The sequence below is a fragment of the Odocoileus virginianus genome, chromosome 13, assembly GCF_023699985.2.
Source record: "Odocoileus virginianus isolate 20LAN1187 ecotype Illinois chromosome 13, Ovbor_1.2, whole genome shotgun sequence".
In the NCBI taxonomy this organism is placed as follows: domain Eukaryota; kingdom Metazoa; phylum Chordata; class Mammalia; order Artiodactyla; family Cervidae; genus Odocoileus; species Odocoileus virginianus.
Window position 1 is genome coordinate 12,246,891 of NC_069686.1, and position 20,452 is coordinate 12,267,342.

At 43.0% G+C, this 20,452-nt stretch overlaps 1 protein-coding gene and 1 long non-coding RNA gene across 20 annotated transcripts in view; one reads left to right on the forward strand and one right to left on the reverse strand.

Moving 5' to 3' along the window:
* The window catches only part of TTN (titin), a 274,540-nt gene extending 256,011 nt beyond the window's left edge, over positions 1-18,529 (forward strand). For all 19 annotated transcript variants that reach the window (XM_070475948.1, XM_070475949.1, XM_070475950.1 and 16 more), the window contains 19 exons: positions 440-745; positions 832-1,113; positions 1,331-1,924; positions 2,048-2,335; positions 2,437-2,736; positions 3,215-3,517; positions 4,073-4,375; positions 4,472-5,056; positions 5,185-5,490; positions 5,577-5,876; positions 6,507-7,082; positions 7,186-7,491; positions 7,887-8,480; positions 8,604-14,272; positions 14,404-14,560; positions 15,294-15,985; positions 16,084-16,237; positions 16,762-17,064; positions 17,197-18,529. In XM_070475948.1, the coding sequence (XP_070332049.1) occupies positions 440-745; positions 832-1,113; positions 1,331-1,924; positions 2,048-2,335; positions 2,437-2,736; positions 3,215-3,517; positions 4,073-4,375; positions 4,472-5,056; positions 5,185-5,490; positions 5,577-5,876; positions 6,507-7,082; positions 7,186-7,491; positions 7,887-8,480; positions 8,604-14,272; positions 14,404-14,560; positions 15,294-15,985; positions 16,084-16,237; positions 16,762-17,064; positions 17,197-17,495 (12,317 nt within the window). In that variant the 3' untranslated portion in view covers positions 17,496-18,529. The remainder of the gene's footprint in view (positions 1-439; positions 746-831; positions 1,114-1,330; positions 1,925-2,047; positions 2,336-2,436; positions 2,737-3,214; positions 3,518-4,072; positions 4,376-4,471; positions 5,057-5,184; positions 5,491-5,576; positions 5,877-6,506; positions 7,083-7,185; positions 7,492-7,886; positions 8,481-8,603; positions 14,273-14,403; positions 14,561-15,293; positions 15,986-16,083; positions 16,238-16,761; positions 17,065-17,196) is intronic.
* LOC139038032 (uncharacterized) overlaps positions 1-20,452 on the reverse strand; it is an 89,685-nt gene that overhangs the window by 41,707 nt on the left and 27,526 nt on the right. The gene's annotated exons all lie outside the window — the stretch shown is intronic.

A 20,452-nucleotide genomic window follows, 5' to 3' on the forward strand; every position in this document is an offset into this window, starting at 1 on the left:
GAGCTACTAAAGAAAGGCCCCTGGGACTTCCCCAGTGGTCCAGTGGTTGACATTCTGTGCTTCCACTGCAGGGGGCACAGGTTCAATCCCTGGTTGGGAAACTAAGTTCCTATAAGCCACTGGGCACAGCCAAAGAGAGGGAAAAAAAAAAGTTCCTGAGAATGGGTATTGTAAGCAATGAACTTAGCAGGACACAGTATATCTGGCCAAGGTGGCCAGGGAGAAACATCTGCCTTCCTAAAGAAGTTTTTAACTCTTAAAATAATAAAAATAGTAACTCCAGAACACACAGTGCCATCTTGTAATATCAGAAGACCTTAGTTACAAAGAGCATCTCAGCGAGTGTAGACAAAGAACAGCAATACCTGAGTAAATCTTACAAATCAAAATATACAAATCTCAAAGCTTCCTTATTTGTATAATATCCTTCTTTCCACAGATACCCCTGGACCACCTTCTGCTCCACGAGTTGTGGATACCACCAAACATAGCATCAGTTTAGCCTGGACCAAGCCCATGTATGACGGTGGCACTGACATCATAGGATACGTTCTTGAAATGCAAGAGAAGGACACTGATCAGTGGTACCGAGTGCATACCAATGCCACAATAAGAAACAACGAATTCACTGTGACAGACCTTAAAATGGGCCAGAAATACTCCTTCAGAGTTGCTGCTGTGAACGTGAAGGGCATGAGCGAATACAGCGAGTCAACTGCAGAAATTGAGCCTGTGGAAAGACTGGGTATTTATAATTCAAGGTTTTAGGTGAATTATTTTTCTCATCACACTTGTTCGTAAATTAATTAAGCCTTGACATTTACTTTCCAGAAATACCAGATCTGGAGCTTGCAGATGATTTAAAGAAGACCGTGACCATCAGAGCTGGGGCCTCGCTACGGCTGATGGTGTCTGTATCTGGAAGACCACCACCCGTCATCACATGGAGCAAAAAGGGCATTGACCTTGCAAGTCGGGCGATCATCGACACCACTGAGAGTTACTCTTTGCTCATTGTGGACAAAGTTAACCGGTACGATGCTGGAAAATACACCATTGAAGCCGAAAACCAATCTGGCAAGAAATCAGCAACTGTCCTTGTTAAAGTATATGGTAAGTGTTGGTCTTCATACCATGCTATGAGTAGATTCTTAGTGACTATGCTGTGAGTAGATTCTTTATAAACATACACCTTGACCTCTGATTGATCACCTCTCTAGAAAGGAACTATGTTAAATATATTTTCCTAACCCCTCCCCCCCCAAATCTATCAATTACTCTGTCAAATAAGAAGTATGGTTTTAGTATCTCTGTTTTGTTTTTTTTTTAGATACTCCTGGTCCCTGTCCTTCAGTGAAAGTTAAGGAAGTATCAAGAGATTCTGTGACCATCACTTGGGAAGTTCCCACAATTGATGGTGGAGCACCTGTCAACAATTATATTATTGAAAAGCGTGAAGCTGCCATGAGAGCATTCAAAACAGTAACTACCAAATGCAGCAAGACACTCTACAGGATTTCTGGACTTATAGAAGGAACCATGTACTATTTCAGGGTGTTGCCAGAAAATATTTATGGCATTGGAGAACCTTGTGAAACCTCTGATGCAGTTCTGGTCTCAGAAGTGCCTTTGGTGCCTACGAAGCTAGAAGTGGTCGATGTCACCAAATCCACTGTTACCCTTGCCTGGGAGAAACCACTATATGATGGTGGGAGCCGTCTCACTGGCTATGTTCTCGAGGCCTGCAAAGCTGGCACTGAGAGATGGATGAAGGTTGTCACCTTAAAACCCACAGTCCTAGAGCACACTGTTATTTCCTTAAATGAAGGTGAACAGTACTTATTTAGAGTAAGGGCACAAAACGAGAAAGGTGTGTCAGAACCAAGAGAGATCGTCACAGCCGTCACTGTACAAGACCTCAGAGGTATGTACCAAAACACCAAGGTAACAGTAATAGTAAAGCAAAATGAAGGAAACATTCAGAATTAATGACGTACTGTCATTAGAAATTATACTTAAGAATAAATGCCTACTTTCTTTCTCATAGTGTTGCCAACAATTGATCTTTCTACAATGCCTCAAAAGACCATCCATGTCCCAGCTGGCAGACCGGTAGAGCTGGTGATACCAATTGCTGGTCGCCCACCTCCTGCTGCTTCCTGGTTCTTTGCTGGTTCTAAACTAAGAGAATCAGAGCGTGTCACAGTTGAAACTCATACTAAGGTAGCTAAATTAACCATCCGGGAAACCACTATCAAAGATACTGGAGACTATGTACTTGAACTGAAGAATGTAACCGGAACTACGTCAGAGACCATTAAAGTCATCATTCTCGGTAGGGACATGGGAAAAGGCACAAGCAAGTTTTTGATGCTCAGTCACCCAATTTTGATTTGAAGTGAAAATTAATATCTGGAATCTCCTTTTCTTTTGTAGACAAGCCTGGTCCACCATCTGGGCCTATCAAGGTTGATGAAATTGATGCTACTTCAGTGACCATTTCCTGGGAACCACCCGAATTGGATGGTGGTGCTCCACTGAGTGGCTATGTGGTAGAACAACGTGATGCCCACCGCCCTGGATGGCTGCCTGTGTCTGAGTCTGTGACCAGATCAACATTTAAGTTTACCAGACTCATTGAAGGAAACGAGTATGTGTTCCGAGTAGCTGCAACAAACCGCTTTGGGATTGGCTCCTACTTGCAGTCTGAAGTCATAGAATGTCGCAGCAGCATCAGTAAGTCCTGGGCCCTTCTGCCATTCTCCTCACCTCTAAATGTTAACAAGAAGGAATTTGTTTTTAATATGCCCTTATGTAAGTAAAAAGAGGTCCAAAATTAATCCCAGGGTCTTTCTAAGGTTTCTATACCCCCTTTTCTTGGAGGGGTTTTCAACATGGTTAAGGCTTTTTTTGTTTTTGTTTTTTTATGAAAGAAATAGAGGAAGGAATTAGGAAAGGATGGGTAGAAGGAGAGGAGGGAGGGAAGACTGGTTGTTACAGTGAAAAAAATCCAGAACACACGTTTAATAAATGTTAATGAAATTGAAGAAAATGAGGAACAGCAAGAAAGGTACAAAAATGAAAACACTATAAAAATAGTCATAAGAGTCTTGCATACCTTTTTAAAATGGTATATACGAGACACACTTACACAACGTATGAGTCTTTAATTTATTCATGGTGCCATGTTGTGTTTACCTCCATCTTGCTGCAGACATTCCTGGACCTCCAGAAACATTACAGATATTTGATGTCTCCCGTGAGGGCATGACACTTACTTGGTACCCACCAGAAGATGACGGTGGCTCCCAAGTGACTGGATACATCGTGGAACGCAAAGAAGTGAGAGCAGATCGATGGGTCCGTGTAAATAAAGTACCAGTGACAATGACACAATACCGTTCCACTGGCCTTATTGAAGGCTTAGAATATGAACACCGTGTCACAGCCATTAATGTGAGAGGAACTGGAAAACCAAGCCGTCCTTCCAAACCCACCGTTGCCATGGATCCCATTGGTAAATACCTTCTGTATAAAAGTTTATTGAGATATAATTTAATATAGTAACATTCACCTTCCTGAAATATAGAATTCTGTGAGTTTGGGGAAATGTATGGTTGTATAACCACCACCACAATCAAAATATAGAATATTTCCATCAGCCCAAAAAGTTCATTTGTGTCCTTTGTCGTCAGTCCTCTCCCCACTCCCAACCCCTAGCAGTGTTGGGAAAATAGCTTTTTATATTCTTCTCCCTCTTTAAAAATGGAACTCATGATATACGCCCTATATCAGAGTTTAAATTTTTAAGCAAGTTAGTATTTCTCAAAGCAGATTAGAAACTGACGTTAAATGTAAGATATTAGTGATCATAAACAAAGCACATATAAGACAAAGGAAAAAGCAAGAGTGTTAAGTAGTTCTAACTGATAAAATGAATTAAATATTTACAAAATGAAAAACATCCTAATATTATATTCCATGTCTCCACAACTCACTGAAATCACTAGGTTTTTAGCATCTGATTTTCAACTTTGCAGAAACTTTTAACAAGTATGTTATCATTTTCCAGCTCCTCCAGGAAAGCCACAAAACCCAAGAGTTACTGACACAACAAGGACATCAGTCTCCCTGGCCTGGAGCGTACCAGAAGATGAAGGAGGATCTAAAGTCACAGGCTACTTGATCGAAATGCAAAAAGTCGATCAACATGAATGGACCAAATGCAACACCACCCCAACCAAAATTCGGGAGTATACTCTCACACACCTACCTCAGGGTGCCGAATATAGATTCCGTGTCCTAGCCTGTAATGCTGGTGGACCTGGGGAGCCTGCTGAGGTACCAGGAACAGTCAAAGTCACAGAGATGCTTGGTAAGAGATGGGATCACTTCTGCTATATTTGCCTTTAGACTTACTTCCTACGCCTGTGTCCCAAAATGCTAATCATAACCTTACCTTTCTCCCCAGAATATCCTGACTATGAACTTGATGAAAGATACCAGGAAGGTATCTTAGTAAGACAAGGTGGAGTCATCAGACTTACCATACCAATCAAAGGAAAACCATTCCCAATATGTAAATGGACCAAGGAAGGCCAAGATGTTAGTAAGCGTGCCATGATTGCAACCTCTGAAACTCACACTGAGCTTGTGATCAAAGAAGCAGACAGGGATGACTCTGGCACATATGACCTGGTTCTGGAAAACAAATGTGGCAAGAAGGCTGTCTACATCAAGGTCAGGGTGATAGGAAGTCCCAACACTCCAGAAGGGCCACTTGAATATGACGACATACAAGCTCGCTCCGTGAGGGTCAGCTGGAGACCCCCTGCCGATGACGGTGGTGCCGACATCTTGGGGTACATACTGGAGAGACGAGAAGTGCCTAAATCTGCCTGGTACACCATTGACTCCAGAGTCCGAGGTACATCTCTGGTGGTAAAAGGCCTCAAAGAAAATGTGGAATACCATTTCCGTGTTTCAGCAGAAAACCAGTTTGGAATAAGCAAACCCTTGAAATCAGAGGAACCCGTCATACCAAAAACACCACTGAGTAAGTGCTCTTCCAACCACAACACTGTAAACTTCCTTTCAGTACTCTTTTGTTTCAAAATGAAAATCACCAGCTTACAAGAGTTGGAATGGTACCCTAACATGTGTGTTTTCCACTTACATTCCTAGACCCTCCCGAGCCTCCAAGCAATCCTCCAGAAATACTCGATGTGACCAAGAGTTCTGTCAGCCTGTCCTGGTCCCGGCCCAAAGATGATGGTGGTTCTCGGGTCACGGGCTACTACATTGAACGCAAGGAGACCTCAACTGACAAGTGGGTCAGACACAACAAGACTCAGATCACCACCACAATGTACACGGTCACTGGGCTCGTTCCTGATGCCGAGTATCAATTCCGCATCATTGCGCAGAACGACGTTGGCCTAAGCGAGACCAGCCCTGCATCTGAACCAGTTGTCTGCAAAGATCCATTTGGTAAGGAAAGTTTCCAAAGGGGCTAGAGTCAGAGAGTCAAGCTATCTTTGCTCTCTTTCCTTTACAACTGTTTTCAAATCTTTCAGATAAGCCAAGCCAACCTGGAGAACTCGAGATTCTTTCAATATCCAAAGACAGCGTCACTCTGCAGTGGGAGAAACCTGAATGTGATGGTGGCAAAGAAATCCTCGGATATTGGGTTGAATACAGACAATCTGGAGACAGTGCCTGGAAGAGGAGCAGTAAGGACCGCATCAAAGACAGGCAGTTCACAATAGGAGGTTTGCTGGAAGCTACAGAGTATGAATTCAGGGTTTTCGCTGAGAACGAGACGGGGCTGAGCAGACCTCGCAGAACCGCTATGTCTGTAAAGACCAAACTAACATGTAAGTAGCCGTTAGTTCTCTGCTTTCATTTACAAACTAAGCAACATGTAAAAGTTAATTCTTCCTCTATACTAAGCAGGTCTCCAGAAAGCTTTATCAGAGAGCAAGTGTTTGGAAAGAAAGAACTAAGTTTGGCATATGTGCATGAAGGGAAACAGTTGATACGTTCTAGAGGAAACCATTCTAAGCACAAAGCCTCAGCAGTAAACTGTTAGATGCACTGAACTGAGCACATTCCTAGAGCAATTTCTCCCATGAATACAATGGATTTTAATACTCTTAATAAGACGAAGTGTCAACAGATGTACCCCCCTTTGGTGAACCTAAGTTAAGGGCAAAGATACAAGGATTTTTAGAGAACTCACATTTCCCCCAAACCCCATACATAGTTAATGCCTCCCAATCATAAAAAAAGTCACTCTACATAATAATATGATATCCTCATTCAATCTCTACTTTCCAGATGCTCCTCCAATCCCTGTGAAGACTTAAGAATTAGACTCATGTAAATCATGGTGTCTAATAAGAGTATCAATCAGTATGATGAATTCATTCCTGATATACAAGGACAGTGGATTACAGACCCAGTAGTGACAATAATGCACTAATATTATCTTTCATACCCTTTAGCTGGAGAAGCCCCAGGAGTACGCAAAGAAATGAAGGATGTTACCACTAAACTGGGCGAAGCTGCTCAACTCTCATGCCAGATTGTCGGAAGGCCTCTGCCTGACATTAAGTGGTTCCGATTTGGTAAGGAGCTTGTACAAAGCCGCAAGTACAAAATGTCTTCAGATGGACGCACACATACTCTAACAGTAATGACGGAGGAACAGGAAGATGAAGGTGTTTATACCTGCGTAGCTACCAACGAGGTTGGAGAAGTAGAATCTAGCAGTAAGCTTCTCCTGCAAGCAACACCGCAGTTCCATCCCGGTTACCCACTGAAAGAGAAGTATTATGGTGCTGTGGGTTCAACGCTTCGACTTCATGTCATGTACATTGGCCGGCCAGTACCTGCCATCACTTGGTTCCGTGGCCAGAAACTTTTGCAAAACTCAGAAAACATTACTATAGAAAACACAGAGCACTATACTCATCTTGTCATGAAGAATGTCCAGCGTAAGACTCATGCTGGGAAATACAAAGTTCAGCTCAGCAATGTCCTTGGAACAGTCGATGCCATGCTTGATGTGGAAATACAAGGTATTTTGTTTTCCTTTTCAGTGGTTTTTCTTCTTTTTAAAAAAAAAAAAGGTCTTGGGAGGTACACTATAGAGACCACTACAATTGTATTTTCCCCCAACAGATAAACCAGACAAACCTACAGGACCAATTGTGATTGAAGCTCTATTGAAGAACTCTGTGGTGATCAGCTGGAAACCACCTGCAGATGATGGAGGCTCCTGGATCACCAATTATGTGGTGGAGAAATGTGAGGCCAAGGAAGGGGCTGAATGGCAATTGGTGTCTTCAGCCATCTCAGTGACAACCTGTAGAATTGTGAACCTCACAGAAAATGCTGGGTATTACTTCCGAGTTTCGGCTCAGAACACGTTTGGCATCAGTGAACCTCTAGAAGTCTCCTCAGTTGTGATTATTAAGAGTCCCTTTGGTGAGTACAACCTCTACAGACAGTCTTCCTATAGCAAAATTCCATCTGTATGTAGAACTTTTTTTAAAAAACAGAAATGATTTTTGAAAGGAGACAGCAAAGATTCAGCTAAAGTACAAGTGTCTTTTACGTCACTTGAATTTTGCTGATCTAAAAGGGCACATGTATACCCTACCCCCTTCTTCTTTAAAAAGGAACTTTCTGTTTTGATAAGTTTCTTAGCATTAAGTAACCAATTTCATTTTTCTGGATTAGCTATCATTAATAGAACTTTGGGTTCATAACATTTTATTTAAAAAAAAATAAGCTCTTCATAAAGCTTATTATTTCACTTCATTATTTCAGCTTATTCATTTCACCTGATGAGTCAAATGCTTTTTCTTTGCTTTAAACAGAAAAGCCAGGTGCCCCTGGCAAACCAACTATTACTGCTGTCACAAAAGATTCTTGTGTTGTGGCCTGGAAGCCACCTGCCAGCGATGGAGGTGCAAAGATTAGAAATTACTACCTTGAGAAGCGTGAGAAGAAGCAGAACAAGTGGATTGCTGTGACAACAGATGAAATTCGAGAAACCGTCTTTTCAGTGCAAAACCTTATTGAAGGTCTTGAATATGAGTTCCGTGTGAAATGTGAAAACCTAGGTGGGGAGAGCGAATGGAGTGAAATATCAGAACCTGTCACTCCCAAATCTGATGTCCCAATTCAGGCACCACACTTTAAAGAGGAACTGAGAAATCTAAATGTCAGATATCAGAGCAATGCTACTTTGGTCTGCAAAGTGACTGGTCATCCAAAACCAATTGTGAAATGGTACAGACAAGGCAAAGAAATCATCGCAGATGGATTAAAGTACAGGATTCAAGAGTTTAAGGGTGGCTACCACCAACTCATCATTGCAAGTGTCACAGATGATGACGCCACTGTTTACCAAGTCAGAGCTACCAACCAAGGAGGGTCTGTTTCTGGCACTGCCTCCTTGGAAGTAGAAGGTAAAAACACATCAGTAGACATCATTTTGGTGCAAGATTACATATTATTAATGGGGGGGGGGCACTCTTAAATTGTTTTGGGTGTTGCTAAATTATATTCTTCCTTCTTTTGTTCTGATACAGTTCCAGCCAAGATACACTTGCCTAAAAATCTTGAAGGCATGGGAGCAGTCCACGCTCTCCGAGGTGAGGTAATCAGCATCAAGATACCATTCAGTGGCAAACCAGATCCAGTGATCACCTGGCAGAAAGGACAAGATCTCATCGACAACAATGGCCACTACCAAGTCATTGTCACAAGATCCTTCACGTCACTTGTTTTCCCCAATGGAGTGGAGAGAAAAGATGCTGGTTTCTATGTGGTCTGTGCTAAAAACAGATTTGGAATTGATCAGAAGACAGTTGAACTAGATGTGGCTGATGTTCCAGACCCACCCAGAGGAGTCAAAGTTAGTGATGTGTCCCGAGATTCTGTGAACTTAACGTGGACTGAACCAGCGTCTGATGGTGGCAGCAAAGTCACCAACTACATTGTTGAAAAGTGTGCAACCACTGCAGAAAGATGGATCCGGGTAGGACAAGCCCGAGAAACACGTTATACCGTAATCAACTTATTTGGAAAAACAAGTTACCAGTTCCGTATAATAGCAGAGAATAAATTTGGCCTCAGCAAACCTTCTGAGCCTTCAGAACCAACAGTAACCAAAGAAGATAAGACCAGGGCTATGAACTATGATGAAGAGGTAGATGAAACCAGGGAAGTTTCCATGACCAAAGCATCTCACTCTTCAACCAAGGAGCTTTATGAGAAATATATGATTGCTGAAGATCTTGGGCGTGGTCAGTTTGGAATTGTCCACCGTTGTGTTGAAACATCCTCAAAGAAGACATACATGGCCAAATTTGTGAAAGTCAAAGGGACTGATCAAGTTTTGGTAAAGAAAGAAATTTCCATTCTAAATATAGCTAGGCACCGAAACATGTTATACCTCCATGAATCATTTGAAAGCATGGAAGAATTAGTTATGATCTTTGAGTTCATATCAGGACTTGACATATTTGAGCGCATTAACACAAGTGCTTTTGAACTTAATGAGAGAGAAATCGTAAGCTATGTTCGCCAGGTATGTGAAGCACTTGAGTTCTTACACAGTCATAATATTGGACACTTTGACATTAGACCAGACAACATCATTTACCAAACGAGGAGGAGCTCCATCATTAAAATAATAGAATTTGGTCAAGCCCGTCAGCTGAAGCCAGGGGACAACTTTAGGCTTCAGTTTACTGCCCCTGAATACTATGCACCTGAGGTCCACCAGCATGATGTTGTCAGCACAGCCACGGACATGTGGTCTCTTGGAACACTGGTGTATGTGCTGTTGAGTGGTATCAATCCATTCCTGGCTGAAACTAACCAGCAGATCATTGAGAACATCATGAATGCTGAATACACGTTTGATGAAGAAGCATTCCAAGAGATCAGCCTTGAAGCCATGGACTTTGTTGACCGGCTGTTAGTGAAAGAGAGAAAATCTCGCATGACAGCATCTGAGGCCCTTCGGCATCCATGGCTAAAGCAAAAGATAGAAAGAGTCAGTACTAAAGTGATCAGGACATTGAAACACCGACGTTACTACCACACCCTAGTCAAGAAAGACCTCAACATGGTTGTGTCTGCAGCCCGGATCTCCTGTGGTGGTGCAATTCGATCTCAGAAGGGAGTGAGCATTGCTAAAGTTAAAGTGGCATCCATTGAAATTGGCCCCGTTTCTGGGCAGATAATGCATGCAGTTGGAGAAGAAGGAGGCTATGTCAAATATGTATGCAGAATTGAAAATTACGATCAGTCGACCCAGGTGACTTGGTACTTCGGTGTCAGACAACTGGAGAACAGTGAGAAATATGAAATCACCTATGAAGATGGAGTGGCCACCATGTATGTCAAAGACATCACCAAATTTGATGATGGTACCTACAGATGCAAAGTAGTCAATGACTATGGTGAAGACAGTTCTTATGCAGAGCTCTTTGTTAAAGGTGTGAGAGAAGTTTACGACTATTATTGCCGTAGAACTGTGAAGAAACTTAAGCGCAGAACAGATACCATGAGACTCCTGGAAAGACCACCTGAATTCACCCTGCCTCTCTATAACAAGACAGCTTATGTGGGTGAAAATGTCCGGTTTGGTGTAACCATAACTGTCCACCCAGAGCCTCGAGTAACGTGGTACAAATCGGGTCAGAAAATCAAACCAGGTGATGATGACAGGAAGTACATATTTGAGTCGGACAAAGGTCTTTACCAATTAACAATCAACAGCGTAACTGTGGATGATGACGCCGAATATACCGTTGTGGCAAGGAACAAATACGGTGAGGACAGCTGCAAAGCAAAGCTGACTGTAACCCCACACCCACCTCCATCAGATACGACCCTCAGACCCATGTTCAAACGGCTACTGGCAAACGCAGAATGCCAAGAAGGCCAAAGTGTCTGCTTTGAGATCAGAGTGTCTGGCATCCCCCCACCAACGTTAAAATGGGAGAAAGATGGTCGGCCACTGTCCCTTGGTCCTAACATTGAAATTATCCATGAAGGCTTGGATTATTATGCTCTTCACATCAGGGATACTTTGCCCGAAGACACCGGTTATTACAGGGTCACAGCCACAAATACAGCTGGATCCACCAGCTGCCAGGCCCACCTACAAGTGGAACGCCTGAGGTATGTCAAACAGGAATTCAAGACAAAAGAGGAGCACGAACGACATGTTCAGAGGCGGATTGACAAGACCCTGAGAATGGCTGAAATCCTCTCTGGCACTGAGGCTGTGCCGCTGACGCAGGTCGCCCAGGAGGCATTGAGAGAAGCTGCCATCCTCTACAAACCCGCCGTCAGCACCAAGACCGTGAAAGGGGAATACCGACTTGAGACAGAAGAAAAGAAGGAGGAGAGGAAACTCCGCATGCCTTATGAAGTTCCAGAGCCACGCAAGTACAAACAGACCGCCGTAGAAGAAGACCAACACATTAAGCAGTTCGTGCCCATGTCTGACATGAAGTGGTATAAGAAGATACGGGATCAATTTGAAATGCCTGGGAAGATTGACAGAGTGGTACAGAAGAGGCCCAAGCGCATCCGCCTTTCAAGATGGGAGCAGTTCTACGTGATGCCTCTCCCGCGCATCACCGATCAATACAGACCTAAGTGGCGGATTCCCAAACTGTCCCAAGATGACCTTGAAATGGTGAGACCAGCCCGCCGGCGCACACCTTCTCCTGATTACTACTACTATTACAGACCCAGGAGACGTTCTCTCGGTGACATCTCCGACGAAGAATTACTCCTGCCCATTGACGACTACCTGGCGATGAAAAGAACAGAGGAAGAGAGACTGCGTCTTGAAGAAGAGCTGGAGCTGGGTTTTTCGGCCTCACCCCCGAGCCGGAGCCCTCCCCGTTTTGAGCTTTCGAGTCTGCGTTATTCTTCCCCACAAGCTCACGTCAAGGTGGAGGAAGCAAGAAGAGACTTCAGATACTCAACCTATCACATCCCAACCAGGGAAGAGACCAGCACGAGCTACGCAGAGCTGCGGGAGCGGCACGCCCGCGCCTCGCACAGGCAGGCCCATCAGCGGCAGAGGATCATGGCCGAGAGGGAGGACCACGAGCTGCTGCGGCCCGTGAGCACCACCCAGCGCCTCTCGGAATACAAGAGCGAGCTGGACTACCTGGCGCAGGAGGCGAAGTCTAGAAAGAAATCAAGACGCCAGAGAGAAGTGACGGAGATAACAGAAATAGAGGAAGAATATGAGATCTCCAAACATGCGCAGAGAGAGACGTCCTCCTCGGTGTCCAGGCTGCTGAGACGCCGGCGCTCACTGTCTCCCACCTACATCGAGTTGATGAGGCCGGTATCTGAGCTGATCCGGCCACGGCCACGGCCGGCTGAGGAATACGAAGATGAAGAAGAGGAAGATGACGTAGAAAGAAGGTCTCCTACCCCAGAGAGGACTCGTCCACGTTCCCCCAGCCCTGTGTCTAGTGAGCGATCACTGTCAAGATTTGAGAGGTCGGCAAGATTTGATATCTTTTCCAGGTATGAGTCCATGAAAGCCGCTCTAAAGACTCAGAAGACATCAGAAAGGAAGTACGAGGTTTTGAGTCAGCAGCCTTTTACACTGGACCACGCGCCTCGAATCACACTGAGGATGCGTTCCCACCGGGTTCCCTGCGGCCAAAATACACGTTTTATCTTAAACGTTCAGTCAAAGCCAACTGCTGAAGTTAAATGGTACCACAATGGTGTAGAACTCCAAGAGAGCAGTAAGATTCATTACACCAACACCAGTGGGGTCCTGACCCTAGAAATTCTGGACTGTCATATTGATGACAGTGGAACCTACCGTGCTGTGTGCACCAACTACAAAGGTGAGGCTTCCGACTACGCGACCTTGGACGTCACAGGAGGGGATTACACTACCTATGCTTCTCAGCGCAGAGACGAACAGGTTCCCCGATCTGTCTTCCCTGAGCTGACAAGAACAGAGGCATACGCAGTTTCATCCTTTAAGAAAACATCTGAGATGGAAGCTTCCTCTTCCGTCAGGGAAATGAAATCATTGATGACGGAGACCCGGGAAAGTCTCTCCTCCTATGAACACCATGCATCTGCAGAAATGAAAAGTGCTGCAATCGAAGAAAAGTCGCTGGAAGAAAAATCCACACACAGAAAGATCAAGACGACTTTGGCAGCAAGAATTCTCACAAAGCCAAGGTCCATAACCGTCTATGAAGGCGAGTCTGCAAGGTTCTCTTGCGATACAGATGGTGAGCCGGTACCAACTGTGACATGGCTGCGTGGGGGACAAGTCATAAGCACTTCTGCCCGCCACCACGTGACCACCTCGAAGTACAAGTCAACTTTTGAGATCTCTTCAGTCCAGGCTTCAGATGAGGGCAGCTACAGCGTGGTGGTAGAGAACAGCGAAGGGAGACAAGAGGCGCAGTTTACTCTGACTGTTCAGAGGGCCAGGGTTACTGAAAAGGCTGTGACATCACCACCGAGAGTCAAATCCCCGGAGCCTCGGGTAAAATCCCCAGAAGGAGCCAAGTCTCCAAAACGAGTGAAATCCCCAGAACCAGCGACTCCTCACCCCAAAGCTGTACCGCCCACAGAGACAAAACCCACACCAACAGAGAAGGTTCAGCAGTTGCCAGTCGCTGCCCCACCTAAGATAATTCAGTCCTTGAAAGCAGAAGCTTCTAAAGACATAGCCAAGCTGACCTGTGTGGTTGAAAGTAGTGCATTATGTGCAAAAGAGGTCACCTGGTACAAAGACGGCAGGAAACTGAAGGAAAACGGGCATTTCCAGTTTCATTATTCTGCAGACGGTACCTATGAACTCAAAATCCTCAACCTCACCGAATCTGATCGTGGAGAATACGTTTGTGAGGTTTCTGGTGAAGGTGGAACTTCCAAAACTAACTTCCAATTTGTGGGACAAGCCTTTAAGAGTATCCATGAGCAGGTGTCAAGCCTATCAGAAACCAAGAAAGCAGCACAGAAAACTGCTGAATCAACAGAAACCAAGAAAGCAGCTCCAAAAACTGCTGAACCAACAGAAACCAAGAAAACTGAACCCAAAGCTCCTGAGCCAATTTCCACAAAACCAGTAATTGTTACTGGTCTGCAGGATACCACTGTTTCTTCAGATGGTGTTGCTAAATTTGCAGTTAAAGTTACTGGAGAACCCCAGCCAACTGTCATTTGGACAAAGGATGGAAAGGTAACTGGTTCTTAAATGACCTTATTTTCTCAAAAAAAAAAAAAAATTAACCCTCTTCCCTTTTTCCCAACTCCCAAAGAAAGTTTAAAAGTAAATCACTTTTTAAAATTCAAATCACTTGATTTCCACAGGCTATAACACAAGGAGGTAAATACAAACTCTCTGAAGACAAAGGAGCATTCTTCCTAGAAATTCATAAGACTGATACTTCTGACAGTGGACTTTATACTTGTACAATAACAAACTCAGCTGGATCTGTGTCCTCTAGCTGCAAATTAACAATAAAAGGTAAGTTGGCTTTTATTCTTACCAACAATTTTCAGAAAACTATATTAAGGAGACATTTCTAAACATGCTTGGTTACACACGCACACACAAAGTATTAAAAACTGTTTTACCAAGTTACAGAATACCATCTGTACACAAATGTACAAATACACATATTTGAAGTTAGGATATAATTTGTATTTATTAAGTGTGTAATTGTATGTAGTGTTTTATATATAAGAGTCCCAGATATTATGTAAGATTCCTGCTCCCTGTAATGTTTAAGAATGAATAGTCAGGTGAATATACCAAATAGTACTTCTTCCCTAAAACTTCGCTCTTGCTAATTTTCCAAAGCAGTGGAAAGTTAATGAAAGAGCTGTATCAGTTTTGCCAATTAAAATGAGTTTGTCTTCATCTGAATCTTCTAAAACATAATTAAATTGTTTTAATTAATCAAAATCTCCTAAATCCATCCATCTCCTAGATCCTTGAGCTATTCCTTTCAAAACTTTCTTCCCCTTAAGCCACAGAATTCATTCTTCAATTTAGTTTAGTTTAAATAATCATTACACTGATCTCGAAAGTCACGCATGACAACTTTCTAAGATTGGAGCTGAGAAAGAATCAAGTATTACCTACACTGCATGCATAAGTCAGTATTTTTTCTTTGTGTATTACTTGCAGAATCCACAAGACAAAAGGGTAGGACCTCTTTTCCATTCAATTTGCTTTACGGAGCTTTCTTTTTCAGTTGTAAAAGACACTGAGATACAGAAAGTATCTGCACAAAAGACCTCTGAAATTACATCCCAGAAGAAAGCATCTGTCCAAGAGGAAATTTCCAAGAAAGCCCTCATTTCTGAAGAAATCAAGACATCAGAGGTAAAATCTCACGAAAAGCTAGCTCTCAAGGAAGAAGCTTCAACAGTTCTGATTTCCGAAAAAGTTAAGAAATCAGAAGCCACCTCCCTGGAAAAATCTGTTGTCCATGAGGAAATCACTAAAACATCACAGGCATCGGAAGAAATCCGAACTCATGCTGAGATCAAAGCATTTTCTACTCAGATGAGTATAACTGATGGTCAGAAAGTGACTTTGAAAGCCAACATTGCTGGTGCCACTGATGTGAAATGGGTACTGAATGGGGTAGAGCTCAGCAATTCTGATGAGTATAGGTACGGCATCTCAGGCAGTGACCAGACCCTGACCATCAAGCAGGCTGGTCACAAAGATGAAGGGATCCTCACCTGCATCGGCAAAACCAGCCAAGGCATCGTTAAGTGTCAGTATGATCTGACCCTAAGCAAAGAACTCTCAGATGCTCCAGCCTTCATCTCACAGCCCAGATCTCAAAATGTTAATGAAGGACAAAACGTTCTCTTCTCTTGTGAAATCAGTGGTGAGCCATCGCCTGAAATCGAATGGTTTAAAAACAACCTGCCCGTAAGTTTAATTATGAACGTTATTTACTGAAGAGAACTTTCAATACTTTGCTCCTGAAGAGCTCAAGGAAACACTTTTTTTTTCTCTCTTCTTTTTAGATTTCTATTTCTTCAAATATCAGTGTAAGTCGCTCCAGAAATGTATATTCTCTTGAAATCCGAAACGCATCAGTAAGTGACAGTGGGAAGTATACAATTAAGGCCAAAAATTTCCGTGGCCAGTGTTCAGCTACTGCTTCCTTAACAGTCCTTCGTAAGTATATCTTTACCACTTTCCTCACTTGCTTAAGGCCATTGTATGGTTTTGTTTTTTGTTTTTGTCTTTCTGAGCACAGCAAACTCTCAGGAGCCTCCTTAAATACCATGTGTAAGAGACACAGGCTTCCTGTGTGAACTCATTCTTAAGTCAGTGTTTCTTTACAGCTAGATAGAAATATGGATAAGTTAACTTTCAAAGCGAAGCTACTAGCTGTCCTGTTACATGTATTTTCAGAATGCACAATATAAAAATTATTTTCTATATGACTGACCATTTTTTTTCCTAGTGATTCTAGCACCTGCATGAAATGTAATAATAGAAATATAAGGATTCATTTCTGGGAGACACTGGGCTAGCTCTTGACAACTGTATGTATGTATTTGCTTATGCTTTCACAGCAAACTGTTTGGGTTATGTTTCTGTGTGTGTGTGTGTCTAAGTTTCTGCAAGTCGACGTCAAATGTCACAAATTAACCAGACGTCATTGATGTTCACTGTGTATCTGCTATGCTCCACAGCTCTAGTTGAAGAACCTCCCAGAGAGGTAGTATTGAGGACAAGTGGTGACACGAGCTTGCAAGGAAGCTTCTCGTCTCAGTCAGTCCAAATGTCTGCCTCTAAGCAGGAGGCCTCCTTCAGCAGTTTCAGCAGCAGCAGTGCTAGCAGCATGACTGAAATGAAATTTGCAAGCATGTCTGCCCAAAGCATGTCCTCCATGCAAGAGTCCTTTGTAGGAATGAGTTCCAGCAGTTTTATGGGAAAATCTAGTATGACACAACTGGAAAGTTCAACTAGTAGAATGCTTAAAGCAGGCCTAAGAGGTGAGCAATCAAATTATTGGTAGAGGTAGACAAGCCTAGTAGCATGGTAGAATCTTTAGCACACACAATTCAATAGAATGCAAGTTATTTTTTTCAGTGATTCTAAAAGTTTGTTGTTGTTGTTCCGTAAAGGAATTCCACCTAAAATTGAAGCTCTTCCCCCTGACATCAGCATTGATGAAGGAAAAGTTTTAACAGTAGCCTGCGCTTTTACTGGTGAGCCTACCCCGGAAATATCATGGTCTCGTGGTGGAAGAACCATTCACGATCAAGAACAGCAGGGGCGATTCCATATTGAAAACACAGATGACCTGACAACTCTGATCATCATGGACGTACGGAAACAAGATGGTGGACTTTATACCCTGACTTTAGGGAATGAATTTGGATCTGACTCTGCTACTGTGAATATAAATATTCGATCCATTTAAGAGGGCCTGTGCTCTCACACTCAGACACATTCTTAACCTTTCCCAAATGATTCACATGGACTAATCTTTCTATCTTTCTGATCTGTAAATACTTTAAAAAAAAAAAAAAAGAGTAGTTTTGTATCAACCTAAATGAGTCGAAGTTCAAAAATAATACATTTCAATCTTTTCATAATTGTTGACCTAAGAATATTACACATTTTCTAGTGACATGTACATACTGTATATAGCCGAATTAACGGTTATAAAGTTTTGTACCATTTATTTTATGACATTTTACACTGTAACTATTGAAACTAACGGTTGGCAGGAGAAAGTTTCTTATGGAACGAATACCCTGCTCAACACTTAATCAATCTTTGTGCCTCAACATAATGTTGATGTCTAAGTATGCCTCAGTGGGTCGAGGAATTCCCCATTGAAGATGTCCTATCCACCGAAACAGTGCTGTGCACATCACCTGATACGTGCACCGATACTTATGGAATCAGAAATGTAAGGCATTGGTGATGTTTGCATTTACCCTCCTGTAAGCAACACTTTAACGTCTTACATTTTCTCTGATGATGTCACACTCAAAATTATCATGACTTAAATATTACCAGAGCAAAGTGTAACGGCCAACACTTTGTTCGCTCATTTCACACTGTCTCTGACCATAGAGAGTGCCTGGGTAGCTTGGAAAAGTAACATCACCTGGCCATCCCCTCAGTTAGCCAAGTTATTCATGCGTTCCTAGGCCAGAGCAGTGTCAACTCTTGGAGGTTCAGGGGTGCAGCCAACGCCTTCGTGTGGTAGTTCTAAATTTAAATTAAACCAGAAACTGGGGCAACTAAGCAATGAGCCACAGCAAAAAATAAAGAACAAAATAAAGCTGTCGTTAAATTTAAAAACAACAAAATATTACTAACTGCCCAAAATATCAATTTGATGTAGTTCTTTTCATGCAAGTTTAAATTCAATTGTTAGTTATAATTGTTGGACCTCCTTGAGATAGTAACAACAAAATAAAGCAAGCTATCTGCACCTCAAAATGTGTGGCTGGTTGTTTTCTGTGAAATTCTGCAGTTGGGGAGGTATGTGCCTTTGAAAATCACAGAAATGATCATAGAGAAGAAAAAGCAACTCAAGTTCTCAATAGCAAATATTTAAATTATCACGTTGAATGTACTCAACAATATTTTTAAAGCACAGATATGATTCTCATGGATAAATTTATCCCCAGAAGTTAACAAAAATCCCCCCAAATTAGAAATCTTCTAAACATATTATCAAGAAAAATATTTTTATAGGGACTGATTCAACTAAATCCAAAGGTACGGGAACATCAAAAATTCACAATATTTTGTGCAAAGATGAGCAAGATGAGATAGACCCTGTTCCTTAAGAAACATATAGAAGAGAAAATGACCACTTCGGGGAAAATGACCAATTGTGCAACTGAATCCATACTGTAGCTCCAAACTGAGACAGAATAAATCAGTCTTCAAAGCTAAAGAACTTTTTTTTTAAAGAACTTGTTTTAAATCATACAGTCCTACCATGCTTTTCAAAACTACTGATCTATACTTAATAATAAAATACCTAGCACCAGAAAAATCTGTATTTATCCTCTCAATTAGATAATCCTAATTATAAACCTATAAAGTTGATTCTTTGCCTAAATTACCCCCTAAATGTAAATATAAGCAGCCACAGCTGAAGAAAAGGCACAGTCAATTCCTACTCCCCAAAGAAGATCTTGGGTCTGCATTAGTTTACTCAGCAAATACTCTTTCTTAAGGCTTCCTTGGAGGCTGAGCGGTAAAAAGAATTTTGCCTGCCAATCCAGGAGACTCGGGTTCAATCTCTGGGTCAGGAAGATCCCCTGGACAAGGGAATGGCAACCTGCTCCAGTATTCTTGCCTGGGAAATCCCATGGACAGAGGAGCCTGATGGGCTATAGTCCATGGGGTCACAAGAGTCAGACACAACTTAGCAACTAGACAAAAACAACTACAACAAATTCTTTAAGTCAGATTCCCTAAAAGCAGACTCTAGTTGTTTGAGGGACTGCTCTCAGAAAGAAGGAAGTGAGGGGAGCACAGCAGGGGAAGAAAGCTAAGCAAGAATGTGGTCTCGGCAGGAGCCTCAGCACCATCCCATAAGTACCACAGTTGGTTCCACCTGGGAGCAGGGACACCGACCATCCCCATCCCCTCATCAGTGGCTACAGGCGTGAGCTTGTGGGGGTGGGGACGGGCGAGGGAAATAACCTTCGGGGTGAGGGGCACCCCTTGGCCAGACGGCTCTCTGCAGACTAGGGCAGCTCAACAGCCAGTGCTCACGAAACCGGGGCAGATACCCATAACCTGGACCTGGGCAGTACCTACAGCACCCACGACACCAAACAACTTAATACCTATTTTTGAGACAAGCTGGGACCTGGGACCCTTTGCTGTAGCGCCTGCAGCTGGACAAATGTCTCCTCAGGCAACAAAATACAGAGAAACTACTATTTTAAGGACTTAAAATAATTGCATGCATGTGCAGTTGGGGCAAATTATGAACAAGATACAGAAAAGACTAAAACCCACACAGCACCATCAGGTAGGTGGGAAGACCACCTAAGCCACCCCTGGACCCACCGCTACCCTCACCCCATATAAGGAACCAGCTCGGGTGAGCTGGGAACCAGCTGCTCCCCTCCAGGAAGCAAAGGAAACTGTCCCTTGTTTCTGCTCCTTCCTATTGCAGCAGGGGCCCCAATAAAGCCTTGCTGGAATTTCTTGTCTAGCCTCCTATCAATTTCTGTTGACTAAGGAGGACACAAACTCTGGTCAGTAACATACTTTTTGGGGACACAATGAAGGAACAGTTGTCCCCGTCCCAGGAGAGGATCTGGGCACCGCCAGGGACCACCGATCGCAGCTTCCCATGGTGACGAGTGCTCGCCTGGACCTCATTTCAGTATCACC